At 51.4% G+C, this 21,832-nt stretch overlaps 3 protein-coding genes across 9 annotated transcripts in view; 2 read left to right on the top strand and 1 right to left on the bottom strand.

Moving 5' to 3' along the window:
* Positions 1-1,457: 1,457 nt before the first annotated feature.
* Positions 1,458-5,431, top strand: LOC308231992 (SNF-related serine/threonine-protein kinase-like; the record flags this gene model as incomplete). The annotated part of the gene is made up of 5 exons (XM_080637923.1): positions 1,458-2,046; positions 3,361-3,502; positions 3,619-3,831; positions 3,924-4,061; positions 4,588-5,431. 5 exons carry the CDS (start codon positions 1,458-1,460, stop codon positions 5,429-5,431), a joined length of 1,926 nt encoding a protein of 641 aa, XP_080494049.1.
* Positions 5,432-7,962: 2,531 nt separating this feature from the next.
* SETD6 (SET domain containing 6, protein lysine methyltransferase) lies at positions 7,963-11,831 on the top strand (the record flags this gene model as incomplete). The annotated part of the gene is made up of 9 exons (XM_080638364.1): positions 7,963-7,989; positions 8,064-8,162; positions 8,239-8,383; positions 8,786-8,927; positions 9,243-9,437; positions 9,607-9,730; positions 10,044-10,224; positions 10,442-10,584; positions 11,520-11,831. 9 exons carry the CDS (start codon positions 7,963-7,965, stop codon positions 11,829-11,831), a joined length of 1,368 nt encoding a protein of 455 aa, XP_080494490.1.
* A 3,096-nt stretch (positions 11,832-14,927) lies between these two features.
* The window catches only part of CNOT1 (CCR4-NOT transcription complex subunit 1), a 59,206-nt gene continuing 52,301 nt past the window's right edge, over positions 14,928-21,832 (bottom strand). For all 7 annotated transcript variants that reach the window (XM_080636906.1, XM_080636907.1, XM_080636909.1 and 4 more), the window contains 10 exons: positions 21,105-21,353; positions 20,341-20,504; positions 19,957-20,074; positions 19,398-19,499; positions 18,996-19,169; positions 17,492-17,641; positions 16,176-16,356; positions 15,657-15,789; positions 15,425-15,559; positions 14,928-15,280 (listed from right to left, as the gene is read on the bottom strand). In XM_080636906.1, coding sequence (XP_080493032.1) covers positions 15,202-15,280; positions 15,425-15,559; positions 15,657-15,789; positions 16,176-16,356; positions 17,492-17,641; positions 18,996-19,169; positions 19,398-19,499; positions 19,957-20,074; positions 20,341-20,504; positions 21,105-21,353 — 1,485 coding nt within the window. In that variant the 3' untranslated portion in view covers positions 14,928-15,201. The remainder of the gene's footprint in view (positions 15,281-15,424; positions 15,560-15,656; positions 15,790-16,175; positions 16,357-17,491; positions 17,642-18,995; positions 19,170-19,397; positions 19,500-19,956; positions 20,075-20,340; positions 20,505-21,104; positions 21,354-21,832) is intronic.

Raw genomic sequence — 21,832 nt, 5'->3', positions numbered from 1 at the left:
CGGCTGACGCTAGCCCCGCAGCCCAGCTAATTAAGGCCTGTGTGCAGCCTGTGGGATCGCAGGCAGGAGTGGGACTTCTGGGAAGGCATTAGCCATAGCGGGGGCGGCAGTGCTCAGAGCTTCTTAATCTGCAGGAGCAACATCTGCTTCGTGAGCATCCCCGCGGCGATTAACGAGCTAAATGAGGCAGATGGGCCGCTTCCAAGAAAACAGGGCTAACGTCTGCGCCCCCGGGCCCCGAGCGAGGGTGGGAGTGGGCGATGTTGGAGATCGGTGAAATGGCAGCAATGCCCATCAGCAGGCAGGAGAGCAGCAGGGCGGGAACTCATGCACAACAGGACCCTCGGGACACAGGCCCGAGCGGGGGCTTTGCCTTTCTTCCTGGAAGCGGCCGGGTGGCTCATTTAGTTCGTTACCAGCCCTCGTTAACGCTAATGCCAGCCCCGAAACGGACACTGAGTAGTCGGGCTCAGGGCCCCCCCCCCACTGCCAGGGGCAGCGCTGCCCGCTTCTGGGAGGTGCGATGAACATTGCCCCAGCCTCAGCCCCTGCGTATGGGGCCCTTTAAGGCGCGAGGCCGGAGCCGCCCTGACGTCAGCGGGCGGCGCGCCCCGGCAGCCGCAGCCCCGGCAGCCCTGGTGGCCCCAGCTCCGCCGCCCCGGTGAGCGCGGGGGAGCTGAGCAGTGCGGGCAGGGTGGGTGGGTGGAGGGCATGGGGTGGGTGGAGGGGTGCCCCGGCCAGGGGGTGGTGGGGGCTGAAGGTGGGGCACCGGGGTGCCCAGGGTGCTGGGGAAGGGAGGTGAGGGTATTGGGGTGCCCAGAGCGCTGGAGACCTGGAGGTAGGGTATTGGGGTGCCCAGCTTGCTGGGGTCTGGAGGCGGGACAACGGGGGTGATGAAGGTGCTGGAGACCTGGAGGTGTGGGTATGGGGGTGCCTGAGATGCTGGGGAGTGGAGGTGAGGGTATTTGGCTGCCCAGAGTGCTGGGATCGTGGGGACCTGGAGGTGGGTTATGCCCAGGGCAATGGGGGGGGGATCGGAAGTGGGGTATTGAGGTGCCCAAGGTGCTGGTGACTTGGAGGTGGGCTATTGGGGTGCCCAGAGTTCTGGGGACCTGGAGGTGGGGGTACCTGAATGCCCTGTGATGCTGGGGAAGAGAGGTGGGGGTATGGAGGTGTCCAGGGTGCTGCGAACCCAGACATGGGGTATTGGGGTACCTGGGGTGCTGAGGAGTGTAGGTGGGAGTAGTGGGATGCCCAGTGTGCTGGAGGTGGGGGTGCAGATGGGTGGCCAGGTCCTGGGATGCTGGGATGTCGGGGGTGCCCGTGGTTCTGGGGTTCTGATGTCCAGGGGATCCTGACCTGGTGCTGAGGGTGTGCAGGGGTGCCCTATCCCTCATCCCACATGGCTCAGCAACTCCCCCATGGCACAGTGCCCGCTGCTGTCCACGCGTGCTGCTATGGCTGGGGCGCAGGGCTGCTGCGAGGGGCAGATCGCGGGGCTGTACGACCTGGGGCGCACGCTTGGCACGGGCCATTTCGCGGTGGTGAAGCTGGCGCGGCACGTCTTCACTGGGCAGCGTGTGGCCGTCAAGGTGATCGACAAGAGCAAGCTGGCGGGGGGCGCCGCGGGGCAGCTCCTGCAGGAGGTGCGCTGCATGAAGCTGGTGCAGCACCCCAATGTGGTGCGCCTCTACGAGGTCATTGACACGCACGCCAAGCTGTACCTCATCCTGGAGCTGGGCGACGGTGGGGACATGTTTGACCACATCATGCAGCATGAGGGCGGGCTGGCCGAGGCGCGAGCCAAGCACTACTTCGCCCAGATCGTCCACGCCATCTCCTACTGCCACAAGCTTCACGTGGTGCACCGTGATCTCAAGCCCGAGAATGTGGTCTTCTTCCAGGAGCAAGGTGTGGTCAAGCTCACTGACTTCGGCTTCAGCAACCGCTTCCAGCCTGGCAAGATGCTCACCACGAGCTGTGGCTCGCTGGCTTACTCAGCGCCTGAGATCCTGCTCGGGGATGAGTATGATGCCCCAGCTGTCGGTAAGGGTGATGGGGCTCAGAACCATGGCTGGTGCTCACCATGGGGACCTACTTCCCTCATGTCCCTTGCCAGGAGTGTGGTTCTGCTGGTGAGCTACCACCTCAGTTTTGGTTCCCTGTGCTGGAAGCACCTCTGCCCTGGTGGCACTGCTGTCCCTGCGGGGAGCAAGCCTGTCCCTTGGGTGCTCTGCTCTGCCTATACCTGCACGAACCAAGATCCCATAGAGCCATGCATCATGCCAGGGAGGGGATGAAGCTGGAGCAGGCCGGTGTGGGCTGTGGTTTGCGGGGGTGATGCTGGAAGGAAACCCACTTGGGATGCTGCTCTTAGAGCTCCTCCGCCCAGAAAGTTTCCTTTGCTCCATTCCCACCCTGAAAATCATTTCCTTCCCATGGCTCCCAGTGCTCTTCCGCCCTGGCCAGTGTGCAGAGGGGTTCAGAAGACCATCCCCATCCCAAGCGGAGGGCATCAAGAGGATTTGCTGGGGCAGAGAGGGGATGTGGGAGGGAAGCAGGACCCCAGCCAGCTCTGCTGGAATTTGGGACAGGAGGATTTATCAAAACAAAACATGAGCCCTTAAAGGAAAAAGCCCAGTGTCGGCTCAGGGAAGGGCAGCTCCTGAGCTGAGAATGGGAAGAACATGTAGAGACAGTAGGAAAGGCAGCTGGTGGCTCTGCCATGGGACATGAAGGGTGAAAACCATCACAGAAGAGAACATTTCAAATGCAGGCGCTTGAGTTAAGAAGAGGAAGGTATTAATGGAGAGCCCTGGGGCGTGCTCAGCATGCCAAAAATGCACCTTTGCAGACAGTTTGTGCAGTACTCAGGAGCTGGTGAAGATGTTGCTGGTGCAGTTCCTGTGCCCATGATCCCACTCGGCCTGCTTCCATCACAGCTGCGGGCAGCTGGAGAGCCCAGATTCTCAGTGTGGTATCCCCTCTGGCACAACCCAGTGCTGGGATGGCTGCGGTGTGGTCTGTTTGGGAACCAGGAAGATGAATAATACCATAAAATGGTGCTGTGGGTGGGTGACCAGGCAGGAGAGAGCTCAGGGCTATCCTCACCTGGAGAAAGTGACAAGGCCTCAACTGCTTGAGACCTCAACTGCTTGGATGTGGGAATAGGGAAGGTCCTTCCCTGCACCAGTGGGGCTGCAGTCACCCATCTGTGGGGCAGGATGTGGAAGCCGTTGCACCCAAGGAGCATCTCAGTGAGCACTGGGTCAGCACTGGGGGCTGGTGGGTAGTGCCTGGAGTTGGGGCTCTCTGCTGGGCCATGGGGGGTGCAACCTGAACTGCTGCTGCTTCTTGCAGACATCTGGAGCCTGGGGGTCATCCTCTACATGCTGGTCTGCGGCCACCCCCCCTTCCAGGAGGCCAACGACAGTGAGACCCTCACCATGATCATGGACTGCAGATACACTGTCCCTGCGCACATCTCGGCTCAGTGTGCTGAGTGAGCACCTCCCCAGGCCCCCCGGACCCCGACTCACTGCCCCGGGCAGCTGGGGTGGGAGAAGGGCGGTAGTGCTGACGAGATGAGGGTTCATGTCACCTCTTTTCCCCCTCCAGCCTCATCTCCAGGATGCTGCAGCGGGACCCTAAGTGCCGAGCCTCTCTGGAGCAGATCGAGGGCCACACGTGGCTGCAGGGGGTGGACCCATCCCCCGCCAGCCGCTGCCTGCTGCCCCTCACCTCGCACAAGCGGGTGTCGCAGGAAGAGCATGAAATCATCCTCCGGGCCATGATGTGTGGGAACATCGCGGATAGGGACACCATCCAGGAGTGCGTGACAGGGCGGATGCTGTGGTGGGAGCCCTCGGGAAGGGCTCTGGGATCCTTCCGTGTGCTGACGCAGGTTCCTTGGTCCCATTTAGAGCGCTGGAAGCAGACCGCTACAACCACATCACAGCCACCTATTTCCTGCTGGCGGAGAGGATGCTGCGGGAGAAGCAGGAAAAGCAGAGCCGCAGCCTCAGCCTCGTCTACAACCTGGCAAGGGAGGTGCACAGCAGGTGAGACGCACTGCTGTCCCCTGTCCCCCACACTGGCCTGGGTCCCCAGTGCAGAGCCCCAGGCAGTCTCACATCCCCATCTTCAATGAAGCCCTCATGATGCCCAAGTGGGTACCAGCAAACTAGGGCTGTTCAGCCTGGAGAGGAGAAGCTGTGTGAAGACCTCAGAGCAGCCTTCCACTATCTGAAGGCGGCCTGTAAGGATGCTAGGAATGCTTCATCAGGAACTGTAGTGATAGGACAAGGGGGAATGGGTTCAAACTTAAACAGGGAAATTCAGGTTAGATCTTAGGCAGAAGTTCTTCCCTGTGAGGGTGGTGAGGCTCTGGCACAGGTTGCCCAGAGAAGCTGTGGCTGCCCCATCCCTGGCAGTGTTCAAGGACAGGTTGGATGGGGCTTGGAGCAACCTGCTCTAGTGGAAGGTGTCCCTGCCTGTGGCAGGGGGCTGGAACTGGATGAGCTTTAAGGTCCCTTTCAACACAAACCTGTCTGTGATTCTGTAATTTCCATCCATCCTCTTACTCAGGGGCAACTTATCAGGCACGTTCAGCCCCATGGGCAGTGCCAGCAGCCTCTTGCCGTTCACGGAGGTGCCGGATGGCCTCACAGCTGGCTCTCAGCTGCACCCCCTGCCCACTGGAGCTGACATCGGCAGCCGGCAGCCCCCCAGGACCCTGCAGAAGATCCCAGCCATTGGCAACACTGTCACCAAGAGCACCCCTGCCCTGCAGCAGATCTGTGAGGAGGAAGAGGAGGAGGAGGAGGATGAGGGGAGGCCTAGCACCATGGAGAGGAAGAGCAGTTCACTGAACCAGGAACAGATGCGAGCCTTCCTGTGCACCCACCACCCATCCAGCCGTGGGGAGCTGTGGGGCCCTGGGGCTGAGTTGGGGGGCCAGGGCTGGGTTGGGAAGGCAGTGAGGGGGGTTTGGGATCCCCCAGCACTGTGGGGAGATGGAGCAGAGCCTCCCAAGAGGGAGGAGAATGCAGATGCCGGGAGTTCCTCCGCAGAGTCCCCCAGGGAAAGGGGAGCCACTGGATCACCCGGGAGCAGCTCTGCTGAGGTGCCCCAGAGGCTGGGGGCAGAGGTGATCCCTATCACCCCCCTGAGCCTCACGGACAAGTCCCGAGGGCAGGAGGCACCCGCCAGCCTGGCCTGGAGGTCGGTGGAGAGCTCGGGGCTAGGGAGCATTGAGGGAGGTGTGGAGAACGTGATCAAGCTGGACCCTGGCAAGAGCAAAGGGGGCAGCCTGCGGGACAGGCTTCTGCAGCTGCCGCTCTGTGAGAAGGTGCTGGCCTTCAAACTCCAGCCGGGCTCCAGGAAGAGCCTCGTCTCGCTGGGGCAGTTCAACTGCTGCCATGTCATTTAGACTCTGCATGAGGGCTCAGGAGGGGACCCCTCCCTTGCTCTGCCCCTGCCCCACAGCCCCGGGGCTGCTGGGGGGCTCGCAGCCTCTGCTCTGTCACTGGCAGTGGGCACCCCATTAGCACCCACCTGGGGCACCCAGGAAGGGACTGCCCGTGGGGAGGGTGAGGTGGGCTGGGGTCCCGCACCACAAGCTCCGGGGCAGCTCCATGGCCCTGCTGCTGCTGAGTGGGCCACACTGTGTTTTTTAACTCCTAGAAATAACTTTTTTAAATAGTCTATTTTAATGTAACTACATAGAGATTGCTATATCCCCCTGCCCCACAGTGGGGCTGTGCTGCCTGCAGCAGCCATGGGGCAGCTGATTTGCTATCTGCAGCCGCCTGTTGTCCCTCTGGACGGGGCCAGGCACAGCCCTGCCCGTGGCACAGCCTGACCCTGCGCCTTCCCCCACAAATAGGCTTCTATTTATTATCTCTTTGTTTTCTTGCTGGCAAGAACTGAATGACGACAGCAGCGTGGGCCGGAGCTGGGCAGCGCGTGCATGCGGAATGGAGGGGAGCCACTGGAAGCAAAGTCCATTGGGACAATAAATAAGCTGGTGGGTTGATGCAGGTGCCACGTCTCATTGCCAAAACACCATCATCCACTGGGACAGCTGCCCAGGTGGGCAGCGAGGGGCTGGTTTCACAGTATCACATACTGGTCTCTGTTGGAAGGGACCTTAAAGTTCACCCAGTTCCAAAACCCTGCCACAGGCAGGGACACCTTCCACGAGACCAGGTTGCTCCAAGCCCTGTCCAGCCTGGGCTTGAACACTGCCAGGGATGGGGCAGCCATTACTTGGGGACAGCATGCACTGACCTTCCCTGCCCAGAGCCACCTGACACACAGGGGAATAAGGACAGGGATGGAGAACACTCAAAGGCCAAGGAGAAGGAGGCTCAAGGTTCAACTGTGCCCAAAAGCTCTCCACTCCCTAACCTGGGGGGGAGGGGCACAAGACACGTCCAAGCCCCCAGTTTCCAACTAGCTTCTTACCCTCCAGCTCTGCTGTGTCTTTCCCTCTTCCATCTATCCTATTTCCTGGTCTCCCCCCATGCATACCCCCAAAACAACACCCTTACCTGAGACATTATGCAACTCGCTGCAGTACAGGGTGGCTGGAACAGCAGTGGAGCTGTGTAGGAGATGGCATGGAGCTGGCCATGGAGAGATGATGGAAAAGAAGCAGGGGAAACTGCTTTTGCCCATGGGTTCCCCCACTTTGCTCCTAAAGGATAAGGCTGTTGCCTGAACAGGGGCTTGAACCCTGGACCCTCAGATTAAAAGTCTGATGCTCTCCCAGCTGAGCTATCCAGGCTGACAATTGGGGTTTTGGGGGACGCTCGAGACAGGCAGTGAGGACCCCACTTCACTGTGGCACTGGAGGGACAATGTGAGGACTTGCTTTGGCCTCTTCCACCCCAACAAAGCCACCACAGTGGAGGGCATCCTCCCCTGACGAGGAGCATCACCAGGACCAGGACTTCTACCCTGCCCTGGCAGGTACAAACACCAGATTTGCCCTGCTGGGGACAGCCAGAAGCCACGGTGACAAAGGAGGAGGGGGAGGAGAACGACGAGGGTCTTGGCACGAGCCGCGCTCCCACGGGACCGACCCTGGATGCGCCCGGGAAGCGCTGGTGCCGCAGGGATGCGCTGGCAGCAGCAAGAGGGAGCTGTGAGCGGCTGAGAAGCTCCGCTGGCTCCGGGGGAATCCGGCGGCAGGAGAGCAGCGGCCGCGGGGCCGCGCCAGGGCCGGGGCCGCACCGCGCTCAGTGCCGTGCGCTGGTGCTGGGGCGATCGCGGCTCGAGCCCGAGCCTCAGCAGCAGCCTTGCCAACAGCCAGGCCTTGGTTTGCTCTTCTGCTTCTCCAGCCCTGCAGAACGGGGCCCCTTTGCTCCAAGGGAATCCACCGGAACAGTCTGGGGAAGATTCAAACCGACACCAAATGCTTATGGTGTGGGACAGAGCGCCAGGGACAGCGGTTCCACTGAAGAGGGGCATCGTCAGGGACCTCTTTGCACTAACTGGCTTTGTTAAAAGCATTCAGTGAAGGCCTGTCTTGTGGTGGTGCTGGGACAGGGTTGATAGGCCAGGGGATGGATGGAAGGAAGCCCCAGATGGGATATCACAGCTTGGTTTATTATCTGGATTAATTAATCAAGAGTCCACTGCTTTTATCCCATGTGTTGTGTTGTGACCCCACCAGAGGCACCAGAACCAGGATCGGGACACCCTGGAGACCCCAGTGTGGGTGCAGAGACACCCCCACACCCCACAGAGGCACAGTGGGTGCCCCCAACCCTCTGATCCCCACAGAACGGTGCTGCGAGCCGCAGACCACCCCCATAGGGCCTCGTGGAGTCGCCTCCCCACCGTGCGCAGCCCACCATGACCCTCTGCGGCCGCCGTCGGAGAGGACTGGGCCTCCCGCACACCCGGAAGTGCCCGTCCGGGACCACGTGGGGCAGAACCACGTGCCAGCCCGCCATGGCGTCGGCGCCAAAGAGGCTCAAGGTACGCGGGGGGACCCACGTGCGGGCGCGGGGCCTGGCCGGTCGCGCCACCTCACCGCCCTGTTCCCATCGCAGGCGGCTGCCGGCAGCAGCGCCCGGGGGAACGGCGCCGCCGATCCCCTCTCCGGCTTCCTGGCGTGGTGCGGCCGGGCCGGGGTGCAGCTCAGCCCCAAGGTGAGGAGGCAGCGCGGGCCGCGGACGGTCGGGTTCCCCCGCGGGCAGCCGGGTCACGGCTCCCGTCTCGTCGCAGGTCCGGTTGAGCAGGGAGGGAGCGGTGGCAGGGTACGGCATGGTGGCTGCCGCGGAGCTGGAGCCGGGAGAGGTCCTGTGCACTGTGCCACGCTCCGCGTTGCTGTCCCAGCATACCAGCTCCATCCAGGCGCTCTTGCGGGAAGGTAAGCGTTCCCCCCACCCTGAGCTGCCTGGTTACCTCGGTCTTCCCGTTTAAAGGAAGAAAATAGGGTTGTACCCATTTCACGTGGGATGCTGGAGCAGAGAGGAAACGGGCTGGTTGGGCATTGTATCACCGCTGTTAAGATGCTTTTGTTGAGGGCCTGGACAGACTGCTAGGAGAAAGAACAGTTCCTTCCTTGCTGAAGAGGGGCAAGGGGGTGAAATTAGGGTCACAGGGCCAGGAGCAGCTCCCCCACCCAAAGCTCCAGAGCAGCAACTTCTGGTTCTGCTTCAGCCAAACCTAAGACAAACCAGAGCAGAACTCCCCAGCCCAGGCTGACAGCCAGGCTGGTGGGATCAGGCTTTTGTTCTAGGTTAACTTACATTTGTCTGTGGTTCCTTAGGCCACGAGTCCCTGCAGAGCCAGTCTGGTTGGGTGCCGCTGCTGCTGGCGCTCCTACACGAGTACACAGCCAGCAACTCCTACTGGCGGCCTTATTTCTCCCTCTGGCAGGACTTCAGGAGCCTGGATCACCCCATGTTCTGGTAAGGCGAAACCTCACAGGGTTGTGAACAGCTCCCACGGGTAGCTGAAAGCAGGCACAGTCCAGGGGTTGCTGAGGAGGATGGACATGGGCTTGTTGGGTGACCCCAACCTAGTGTGCTAGCCCCATCCCAACAGCAGTATCCCAACAGCCCGAGAGATGCTCTGTGCACTGCCGGCGGTTGAAGCAACCTGCAGGCATAACCAAAAGACAGGAACCTAGAGAACACCCAGGAAGCTCAGATGGTGAAGAAATAAGTTTATAGACCCTTCCCTTGGGGCAGGTGGAGATAAACCCACTGTGTTTCTTGCAACAGGCCTGAAGAAGAGCAAAGAAGGCTCCTGCAGGGCACAGGCATCCCAGAAGCTGTGGAGAAGGACCTGGCCAACATCCACTTAGAGTACAGCTCCATCATCCTGCCTTTCATGGAGTCCCATCCCAACGTATTTGACCCCCAGCTGCACACACTGGAGCTGTACAAGCAGTTGGTAGCATTTGTCATGGCCTACAGGTGAGAAGTGAGGGCTTTGCTCCCACAGGGGCAAGGACAACAAGTAGGATGACAGGAAAGATTGTAGACTGCATTACTTTCTTGTGCAACATCAACCTTAAGTGTAAGGCGAAGCTTTCCCTGTGCTGCAAGGCATGCAACTGGCTTGTCTTCATCTCCCTTCTCTTAGCTTTCAGGAACCTTTGGAAGAGGAAGATGAAGACGAGAAGGGACCCAATCCTCCAATGATGGTGCCTGTAGCAGATATTCTGAATCATGTGGCTAACCACAACGCCAACCTGGAATACTCCCCTGTGAGTGCAAAGCTGCTACATCAGGCAGCACTGTGGTCTGGTTCCTCTTTGCCGTGAAGCCTTGGGAGGCTGGGTCTGTGAACCCAGGGCCAGAGCGCTCTAATATAAAGAGCTATTTTGCTCAACATCCTCCCCTGCACTGGCACAGGCCCCATCGCTGGCAGTGTTCAAGGCCAGGCTGGATGGGGCTTGGAGCAACTGGCTCTAGTGAAAGGTGTCCCTGCCCGTGGCAGAGGGCTGGATCTGGGTGAGCTTTAAGCCCCCTTCCAGCCCAAACCAGTCTGGGATTCCATAATTTTCTCCCTGCCTGCAGCAATGTTTACGCATGGTTACAACACAGCCCATCAGCAAAGGGCAGGAGATCTTCAACACATATGGGCAGATGGCAAACTGGCAGCTCCTCCACATGTATGGCTTCGCAGAGCCGTACCCCAGCAACACCAACGACACAGCCGACATCCAGATGGTGACGGTGCGCGCAGCAGCACTGCGACGTGAGTGGCACTGTGGGCAAGGAAGGGGCAGGGATCCCCTTAAGTAGTGATGTGATGAAACGGGGATCAAGGAGGACATGAAAAATAAGCCTGTTCCACAATGTCACAGGTGCTGGGGCCATGCCTGGGTTTTCTGCCTCCTTGTTCCCCTTCTGTTTGCCACTTTCCCTCCACCACAACCCAGGCTGGGTTTGCATTTCCGCTGTCTTCCAAGCAGGTGCCAGAAGTGAAGTGCAGCAGCAGCTAGTCTTAGAGCAGTGGGACTTCTTGTGCCAGCTGGAGATGGTGGGGGAGGAAGGCGCCTTTGTGCTTGGCTGGAATGAGGTGCTGACAGAGGAAGAGCTGTCTGTGACCCTGAAGGTAAGTGGTGGAAGAGCTACTGGAGGAAGAGCAGAGATTACGCAGGGGGAGCAGCTTGGTGAAGGGGAAGCAGTGTGCAGGGGCACTGTGGTACTAATGCTCCTGTGGGAAGTGTGGTAGGGAGCGTGGCTGCCCAGCTCCCAGGCTTCAGGCACTGTTGTTGACCACCTTCCTTTCCTGACCCATGGCTTACACATCAGCCCTGGATGGCTTCACGGCTGCTGCTGCTGCTGCTCTGGAGCACTGCTGCACCTTCCTAGAATCAGAATCCCAGGTGGGAAGGGACCTCAAGGGTCCTCTGGTCCAACCTTTCTGGGTAAACTTGACCTAGACTAGATGTCCCAGCTAATCCTCTTCAGCTGAATCTTAACAGTCTCCAGCACTGGGAATTCGCCACTTCCCTGGGCAGATTATTTCAGTGGCTGGTTGTTCTCAGTGTGAAACATTTTCCTCTTGTGTCCAGTCAGAATATCCCCAGTAGTAACTTGTGCCCATCACCCGTTTTCTATTCCATGGGACTTCTTGTAAAAAGGGAGTCTCCATCTTCTTTGCAAACAATCTAAATACTAAGACACTGGGGATAACCCCTGAGCCTTCCTTGCTCAAGGATGAGCAGACCCAGTGCTCTCAGCCTTTCCTTGCACAGCTTCCCAGTCCTCAGATCATTGTTGTGGCCCTTTTCTGGACTCTCTCCAGCTTGTGTAGGTAGCAGCAAAGATCATTACCACTGCTGCCAATACCCAGATTTGCTGTTTGGATGTTCTAACCCAGAGGTTACTTGTGATTTAGATACCTGAGCCAGTTTTACTCTCTCACCTTCAGTGCAGCTGAGGAATAATTCATCTGCCCCACACAGCTCTAAACCCACAGATCTGCGGAGAAGGCTGATGTACTCACACTCCTGGTGACCTGTCTCTTTGCCTGGGCCATTACAGGTGCTGTGCATGTCAGAAGAAGAATTCAAGGAGTATAAGGAACAAGACAGCTGGGAAGGTGACAGTGAGGAAGAGGAAAACTTGACCTTTTCAAATGAGGTTCTCTCCAGACTTAAACCCCCTTGCAAGCAGCTCCTTTATGACAGTGTGCTGCTCACTCTGGAGTCCTACAGGTCAGACTTGAAAGCAGAGCAGGACTTGCTACATAACAAGGAGGCTTATGAGAAACTGAGTCGAAGGGAGCAGCAAGCTTTGCATGTGCGCTATGGACAGAAAAGGATCTTGCATCAGCTGCTGGAGCTGGTACACTAGAAGCCTCACTGTCCCTGGAAATGAACTTGCCTGGAGCTGTGTATAGGAAGGGAAGGTTGGCCTTCAGCCATCTATTCTACAACAGCAAGAACAGATAGCAGGATTGAATACAGGTCCACTTATACTGCATCTTGCATGTGGCTTTTTAGCTATCTCTACCTAAACCATCTTCCACAACACAGAGTGGTTTTGGGTGTCTTTACCTTATTGTGAGAGCTCTGAAGCACAATTACCACCTTATAGAGGACTTCAGAAAGCCCAGACCTCCTACTGGCTGACTTTAGGAAGGCAAATGTACACTGTCAGAACAGCAGGTGGGTTCCCTCATGTAGCACTACAAATTTAAGGCAAGAACTGCTTCTTGGCCAGATGGAGAGGGCAGAAATCCATCTGATAGGCCTTACACCTTACTGTTCAGAGTAAGCATCTGGCAGGTGGAGATGCTGACAACACTGTGAACTCTTCACCTATCCGTGGCTAATACTAAGCATTTTAAAAAGTACACACCCATCCATCCGGTTTTCACATAGGCTCAATAGAGCAGGTATCCCCTTTTACCTTTCTGAAAGGCATTTCTGTATGGGCTTGGGACAGCTCTGAAGGAACACTGACACAGTTGTGCAGACTCTCCAGTTGACAGAGTTCACCCCTGAACTCAGGCACTGCTCTGCATCATGTTAAGCTGTATTAATATCTTTCCCTCAGCAGTTTTTGCATGACAGATCACTGGAGGTTTGCAGGCCAAGCTATATTTAATAAAGATGCTGTTTCTTACCCAGCCAACGCTGTCTACTTCAACAGAGTGCACAGCCCCATCCAAGAAGGGGGGATCTTTGCTTCTGCTGCAGTTAGAAGTATTTCAAACCAGCAAAACCCAGACTATACTCATGTAGATCAAGGTCAGCTACAGCCCTACCTGCACTGCTGGGGGCCAGGGTGGTTTCACAGTACCTAGGGTAGCTTTATCCAATCCCCCTTGTAGAGTGGTGCAATGCAGTGTCTGGTTGGAGTCCAGCCTGCTGCCTTGGTGCTTCTCTCCCTACAGCAGACTGGATTTCACACTAGGCGTATGCGGTAGTTCAAAAGGCCAGTCTTAATTTCTTAAACATTAATTCAGGGCCTTTGCTGGTAGGGACACCAGTAATGCTTGTGGAGTTGACAGCAGCATGATTTACACTGACAGTACCAGCTGCAGGTTCCTTACCAGCCAAGAGAGAGTATGAAGTGCAATGGCCTCTGTTATACCAGCCTCACTTGTGTTACTGGGATCCAGGCCAAGACCTGTCTACCTTCCACCCCTGTTTACACCAGCCTTGCAGTTCTTAAAGCATCAAAAGAAGCAATCATGGACAGCAGCATTAGTACAGAACCAGAGATCTTTGAGCTTTGAGTCATTAGACAGGCTCTGCATAAGGTCTGCTAGAGAGAAACAGCAGGAAAAAAGTCCTATAACATCCTGCCTAGATAAAGAAAAACTGGCTGGTGGTAATTCTTTGTATCCCAAACCAATACAGGAAGAGGAAAAAGCTGGAGTTGCAACACCAGAACAAAAAATCCTTCCTGAGCTGCAGTCGCCTGGCACAGCTGGCTCCATGTTCCCTTGAAGCTGGTTTTAGCTCTGCAGGGAAAGCACAGCCAGACACACAATCCCTTAAACCTGAGCTGGAAATCCTGACCTCTCCACTCTTACAACTAGCAACCAACTAATTTTAACAAACTAGTCATGTTATACAAAGAGGAAGCAGTGAAGCTCTGTTTCCTAGTATCTGCTGAGCTGTGAGGTACAGGCTGAAGGATTTTGCAGTACTGGCAGCACTGAAGCCACCTATCTTTATTCTAGGAAACCAGCAATCCTGCAGAGATCCTTGCTGAAGGGAATAACATAGCAGGGTACAAATCATTAGAAATGAAGCTAAGCTGCTGTCTGTGCTCAGCATCCCTCTGCTGCCAGCACAATCCTTTTAGAACAACTGTGTCAGGGACAAACTGCTCCTGATCTTGCAACTAAGGTATTTCTCTCTCCACACAACTGCCCTTTCCTTTGGCACTTCAAAGCAGGGCCCCATCTATTTCTAACAATTGTCCCTTTGGATCTCACCTAGAAAACCCAGCTGCTTTCAACAGGCAGAGTCCAAAATATTGGAAACCCACAGGTTTTGGATGGGTGGAGCAGACTTTGTAAGACACCAACTGGCAAGGCAGGATGGAACTGGAGAGAATAAGCACAGTGGCAGGTGCTGCGTGTCATGACTTTAATGTGTAACTACAGTATGCATACATACAAGAAGTGGGAAAAATAAAGCCCAAGAACTAGAAAGGCTACAAAATACAACACATGGACCAATACTTTACAAAACATTCAAAATCCTTACAAAATGGGCTGTATTGGTCCTTTGGGTTTTTTCTTTTTCTTTTTTGTAAAAACTTATACCGTGTGGTCATGGGGTGGGGGGAGTGGGGAAAGGTCTAGATTTAACCTTCCCACCTTTCAAAATTTACAAGTGTCAAAAGAAACAAAACAAACCAAACCAACCAAAAAAAAAAAAAAACAAAAAAAAACAAAAACCACAAAACAAAACAAAACCAAAAACCAAAAACCAAACAAAACAAAAAACCCAAAAAAGCTATAGGCCTGGTCTCTAGTGTCTTCACTAAAACCAGCTGACCCTCTCCCAAAGGGCCTGCCTGAGGTGTGTCTTCTCCAACAGAAAGGAGGCATTCTCTGCCTGCCACTCCACTTGCTGTCTGTCAGCATTCATGAGGGTATAGGGAAAGCAACACTGAACCTTAACCCCTCCCTCACCCCTTCCCATGCTCCATAGCATTTCATATTCCAAACACATCCACTTTTTTTTTTTTTTTTTTTTTTTTTTAGTAAAACAACTTAGTGATTTAAAGGTCCCCCATCCACATAAAGAAAAATAAGTTATATAATATTATAACTGGCTTTTCAATATTCTTTGGGAGTCTGGGAACATCAGGACAAGGAGGTCTGCCCCAGACAAGTGCTTGGCATCAGCAGCTGTCCCTTTATTACAAGCTGGACAGGCACCAGTTACCCATCTGCCTTTTACACAATTTGCACAAACCCAAAAGTCCAGACAAATGTTTCTGTTCTTTGTATTTACATTAGTTCAAAATGATATTCACAGCATCTTCTGAATTTTGGCCAAAAGTAAAAAAAATTGGTTTAAAACTTTGGAACGTTTTTGAAAGACTGAAACTTTTGGAACAACTTTCACCCAGGATCGGTTGCATCTACCCAATCGAGAGGGCGGGGAAGGTCAGGAGGAGTCTTACAGAGTCTTCTATCAGTTGATGGTATGGGGTCCCCCAGGCTGGCATGCTTACAACATGACATGTGGCTCATCTAACTGGCACCAGTCCCTTCCATCACTTGCTGGGCCTGCTTCTGCCCCATGCAGCACTGTGCGACTGACTGGAACAACCTGGACACAGAAACAAAGCAGTGTTAGATGTATTTGTGGCAGCAAGTGGTGCTTCCACTATGAAGCACCAAAAACTCACAGCGCAACTCAGCCCCTGCTTCACGTATATGGTTTCAGTGAGCTTTGTGGTCAATTTATACTCACTTCTCAATTTCTGGGGCGCAGTGAACAAACTCATGGTTCCAGAACTTAAATGCTGGATTTTTTATCAGCTCAATGAAAGTAATAAGGAGACCCCAAGGATGAGGCCTGTTTACAATCAGTCGTTCCAAGAGAACCCTGAAATCCAAAAGTAAAACCAGTTAGAGCTCAAAAGAGCTAAAACACAAGGAAGGAAAGTAAAAAGCTGTATGCTGGCACATAAAACACATCTCACCTAGTGATCTGCTCCTGGATAGCCTCAGTGTTGGCCTCTGCAAATAGGTAGAGCATGGTGCAACTGAAGTAGTGGGTGTGACTGTTGGGGTATCGCAGCTGGTTGGCGATTGCATTCAAGAAAAGGTACCGGCCTGCAGAAGAAGGAGTAAGTACAGATGATTTCCCTTACACACATTGCAAAAGGAGTAAGAAGCAGCTAGTATTGAGGTGAAGGTTTGGGAGCCTGCCTTATGAAGGTAGAACAAACAAAACCAATTGATGATATAAAAAAACAACCTGATGGGGCAGGAAAAATTCCATTCCTCTTCATTAAACTTACTGCTCATTCCCTTCAATATCCTGAATATTTTGGCTTTACTATTGCTCCTGTATTCAGAGTGGAACATTATAACATAGCATGACTTGCTGTGAATTCCCTAGCAGCTACATAAAATCACCTCCTGTATTTCTCAGAGTGCCACCAGACAATCTACTGTTAAATTCGACATCTCATGAACTAGAAGCGTTTCAAGCTCACCTTCGGTGTCCAGGTCTACTGCCAAATTCTGGAAGATGTCCATGTGAGCTGAGTGGGTAATGGTGCTCATAGAGGGTGTGCTGCCTTTGTTGTGAATGTGCGCAATAGCTTGAGTACCTACATAGAGCACCAGGGCATTAATCAGCTGGATGTTGTAGCGGTTGCCAGGTTCATTTGATACCTAATAGCAAAGATAGAAAAAGCATTAACAGTCTATATTCCTTCAGTGACCGAAGGTACAGCATGTACAACAACAGCATCCGAGTCTTCTCTTGATTATACAGAAGAGAACACACTCAGGACATCAACAAATTCAGCTTAGCATTTACCCTTTCATAATAGAGCAGATATATACATATGTGTGTGTGTGTATTCAAAAACATCAGAAAAAGTGTTGACAGACCCAATAGACAACTTTTGTACTCCCTACAAAAGGTATGGGCAATGTGAATTCACCAGCAGTGCCAGAGGGTGGCTGACACACACACAACCTATGCAAATGTTTCAATATGAGCACTTTTCTGAGGAAGTCCCATTTCAGCCCTGAAGTCTGCTGCAAACCAAGCCTTGTGATGTATGAAATGGGGCTGCCTTTTTTGACTCTTACAGCATTAGCATGCAGATTCACAGATTTCTAGAACAATGAATCCATTCTGAGTCAAAATCTAGTCAGATTCTTAAAAAAAAAAAAAAAAAAAAATCAATCAAGTTCCATAAACCCCACTAAAGCATTACTGAGGCAATGCCTGGCTAAGCAGTGCTGGAGTCATGTGATAGACGCCACAAGACTTCATCACCCAAAGGCTGAGGACAAAGAAACCAAGCTTGATGCAATCAGCTCTGACTATATTCTTTACTAAGATTTGCAAGGTTGTGCACTACAGACATGTAAGCAGAAGAGTCGGATAACTCTTTTATTGTATATTATATATTTATATAAATTTATATATATTTATATAAATAAAATATAATCTATTTTATTGTATTTTATTGTCAGATAACTCTACAATTTCACCACAAGCATTTGTCTGTTCATGTAGATAAAACCATCTGCTTTTAAATGAAATAATTTTAGGGTCCTCAAAGTCAACGTTCTTCTGCCCTTGAAATTCCACCTGTCTGAAACTACTTAATATACACTTAAACATTCTGCTAGGAAGTGGTAAAAGAAGCATGCATTTCACAGGGCTTTTCTACTGCCTGGAACACATGCTTGCTACACACCAACAAAATTCCTGCAAGGAAGGAGGGTGACTAAAGCAGTGAAATAATTTGTCCAATGCCATCTGAATTTGCCATCATCAGAAACCACTCACCTGTAGGTTGCTACGCAAGTCAGACAAAAAAGTGACTGGTGAGCGGGTTTTGAGATAGGAATCCAAGTCTTTCTTGAACTGAGGTGGCATCACTCCAGTGAAATTTGTGAGTATTCGTGGAGCAATATTAATCTCACTTAACATATCCACCTGTGGAGAGAAAACCCCGTCAGCTAAACCATAAGCAATCTCTAAAGCAACAAACTGCAAAAACAGATCTGTAAGTGATTATTACATTAACTACTGGTGTTGATCACTTTTTCCTACCAGCAATGAAAAGGAAACACTAGGCTTTTGCAGATTCCAGAAGAAAATTAGTCTCTACTGTGCAAACTTGTTAGATGACTGTTTCAAAGAATAGAGTAGAAGATAAAAGAAATCAAGGGTGAGGGCCGTAGGGGAATCAGTCACCGCCTGTGAAGTCTCCCTACCGACACTAGTTTAAGAAAGTACCAACATCCACACAAGTCAGGAACAGACTTCTTCAGTCTCAACAAATGCTGAGTATTGCAGCTTTGCTCCCATCATCCTGCACAGCTCAGGCAAGGAAGAATAATAGGACAATGCTTTAGCAGTGTGAGAAGGTTTGCTTCTAATCATTCCATGATGAGCAGCCTGTCATATGCCAGAAGATTAAATTTGATAACATTAACACACTTAAAAACCTCTCCAAATTATGCAAAAGGCTTGTCTCAGAATGGTAATTTATCTCATTATTTTCAAGATAAGATGGAATCTATGTTGCTCATCCAAAAGTATTTGCAATTACATAGTGCTCTTCACCAGCTCTTCAATAATTAGATAACTGAATTCCAGCCGCCACACATCCTGCGGAGCACAAACTGTACAATTCAGCATGAGCTAAACAAAACAGGCAGGAACTGTTGTCTGAACTTCCAAACAGCAAAGACACAAAGACTGCTTAAGCAGTCTGGTTTTCAGTGACAAATGAGACAGGAAAATTATAAAGATGCCCTTGCTCCAACATGTTTTGCCAGTCAGATTTAGGGACATCATAAAATAGGTCTCCCTTTGGGAAAAGTCCTCTGGTTTCCCATGCAAAGCTAGGTTGTCAGGGCAGGTGTCATGTAATACAAGTCTCACCAGCCTGTCCTTCTAGGTTGAACCTGCGCAGACTTTGAGAGTGAGCTAATTGTCTATGGGTGCCAATGAAGCCATATAGAAAGAGGCAAGCTTTATGCTTCCAACTGCAACAGATTTCATGCAGACAAGGCTGTATTCTGCTTGCGTGGAAAACCTCAAACACTGTTACAAACATAACTGAAGCCTACCTGCTTTAAAAAAAAAATACGCTGTTCTGCTAGCTGCTATGTGACTTAAGTTTCCAATTACCTGTTAACTTCTAAATAGTTGCATTAATTCAAGTATCAGTGGAACTGTCCCCAAATATCCAGTCTCGACCAAAAAAAAAAAAAAAAAGAAAAGGAAGAGTACTTAGAGCATTAAAGCTTCCCATTATCAAGCTCGTGAAAGGAAGTCTTACCTTTAGATTGGGGGTGAAAGGGTCTGGAAGCCTCATGTTCCGTGGGAAGGCACTCAGGATCAGATTCCTTAGCTGAATACAGTTAGGTGGGATCACATCACAGAAACCATAGTGGTAGTCACAAAGAAATTCTGGGAAATCATGCAACAAGACCAGCAACACACGCAGAGTACCCTGGAAAATAAAATATGAGAGAGCTTGCAGAGCCATCCTTCCATGTCATGTGATTAACAAGAAGAAATTCATCTGGGGAGGTAGTCAGTTTCTATCCCATATTAAATTTGCATTTAACTCAAGATATAAGTTCTAAAAACACATTAAATCCTATTTTGATACCCAAAACCCTCTACTTTCAGACAACTCTGGCTAGAAGCAGCATCTATTAGCTGGCATTTTTTTCACCTTGTAAAGGATTTGCATAGGTTTGGTGAGTTCCACATTTCTAAGGAAAGGAGCCAAATACTTGAAGAGATCAATCAGTAACTGGGCATACATAGGCCAACCCTGTCAAGAGAAAAACAGCAGGTGGAAAATGTGCAGTAAAGAGCAGTTATCTTAACTTCAAAAACTATAATTAGATTGGTCTTCATATAAACCTTGATCAGAGTTATGTCCCACTGCTACCTCTAGCAGTGAGTGCAGCAGAGCTTTAGCTGCACATCATATGCTACGGGTCTTTCTAGAACACTCCACATGACATTCTGATTTGGCAGTATTTGGTCTGGACTACAGCTCTTCCAGACTTTCACAAAAGCATGTTCCTTAACCTCAGTTCACCCTAGAGCCCATTGTTCACTGACACAAAGATTCTCCTTCATGCAGTTAGATGACTGTGAATATGGAAGACAACAAAACGGAACAGCCATGCTACTAGTGCACTTCCAGAGATGTGAAACACCACCACACTAGATAAGCATCTGTGTGAGCTCCTTAATTCAGAAGAGATAAACTGCAGCCACACCTTCTGCTGTGGTGTATGTGCCAGCATTCTTGCAATAAATATCCGATGGGAGATCAGTTCCAGCCAGGCATAAACAAAACCTGGAGCTTTTGTAGGCCTCAGGATGTGAAATGTGTTACTGAAAGAAAAGTTAGAGCAGGTTAGAAGTGCACAGCAATAAGACTGCTTTTCATAACATTGAAGGAAAACATACACAGCCCTAGAAGCAAGGCATTTTAGCATCTTGTGTTTTACCACCATCTTCCTTAAAACAAGCAAGTGGACAGTCTATAGGAGAACCAATTACTCCAAATGTGATTAAGCCACCACAAAGGAACAGTCAGATAGCCTCTGAATGAAAAATCCAAGAAAGGATGAGCATTGTGGCCAATCTCAAGTACATACCAGAATGCTGTGAGTGTCTGGAAGTTGATGGTCTCCAGCACATGCTCAGGAGCATTTAATTCCAACAGCAGCATGATGAAAATGCGATGGTAAGGAAGTTGCTGAAACTCACTCTGCCGAACATCGTGGTCTTGCAGAAGAACTCCCACCACAATACCAAGGACCTAAAGAGATCAAGACGTGACAGTGGTGACAGCAAGAATCACTTTGCAAGTCTGCCTATAGGTAACACTAACCTGTAGGTAAAAAAATATAACCTGTAGATTCTAACAAGAACCAAAACTTCTAGTTATTGGCAGTGCTATGTAAATTAATATAATCTGTATTAGCAACTACCAACCACGGTGTTTTGTCCTCTCTGTCCCATGGGTCACAACGACTTACTGAGCAGTGTTGGGAGACCTTAACTACCTAAGACTTCCTAGCCATAAACAGAGTAGTGTAGAAGAATTGGCAAGGCCCTCACAAAATCAATGCAGACACCCAGGAATCATCCACTTTAAAGCAAACTTTTAAGGCCTCAAAACAATAGCAGAGGACCTTTTCGTTTCAAGGCACAAAGGTGAGTTTCAGGTGTGCTTGATATGAATTCTTTGTGAACAAGAAAGCCACCTGGCATCCTGATGCTCTACTCAACATTTTATCAAGTCCTCAGTCTCATCCGTCAGCAGTAGCCTGCACTGAGGTCTATATTTTACATTAATCAGCAAAGGCATGCCTGATTCTGCACTTTAAATGCCAGGAGTGCAAAAAGGGTTCCAAACCTTATTCAGGAGGTTGATCTTTGTAACTGTGTTGGTTGCCTCCCCAGAGTGCTTCACTAGCAGTGCAATAAGTCGTACAAAGGCATCCAGATTGTGGTAGCACTTGGCTCGAATCATAGTGGGGTTGGCAGCAGGGTTATGCTGCTGCTCAGCCTGAGCACGATAGCTGATTTCAACACACATTTCGGTGCAGAGGCGGAAAAAGCGGGTGATCAGGTCATCGGTTTTCAGGATTCCTTGCTGGTGCATCTATCCAGGAAAAGAAGTCAGAACTATAACCTCATGAAGTGAATTTTAGAACTTATTTCAAACAGCACACACTTTACAGAGCACTCACCTTGCCTGGCACAATTAATTTTTACCATGCTCTCAAGAGAGATGAGTAGCAAGCTATCTCTGCTATTCCTTCCTAGTATAAGTATTTAACGCAATTTGAGGGTGGCAACACAATTTTAGCAAAGGCATTTACTCCCAGATAGAGTCTTTTTGATCCAAATTCTTTTCAACCATCAGCATAGCTGACGAGGTTGTTTCAGTATCAGTTCTGCCACCAGTATTCAACCTTGCATGAAGGACAGTGAGAAGCAGCAGCAGTAGTTCTTCTGTCTAGCCTTTAGGAACCCACGCAGGATGTACAAGCTGTATGAAGGGCAGACCTGAGCTGGTAGCTCAGGAACCATCACTACTTTGCAGCAACAGACTAGTTTGGGTTGGAAGGGACTTTTAAG

This window comes from Psittacula echo (genome assembly GCF_963264785.1).
Source record: "Psittacula echo genome assembly, chromosome: Z".
In the NCBI taxonomy this organism is placed as follows: domain Eukaryota; kingdom Metazoa; phylum Chordata; class Aves; order Psittaciformes; family Psittacidae; genus Psittacula; species Psittacula echo.
This window is presented reverse-complemented; position numbering and strand designations above follow the sequence as displayed.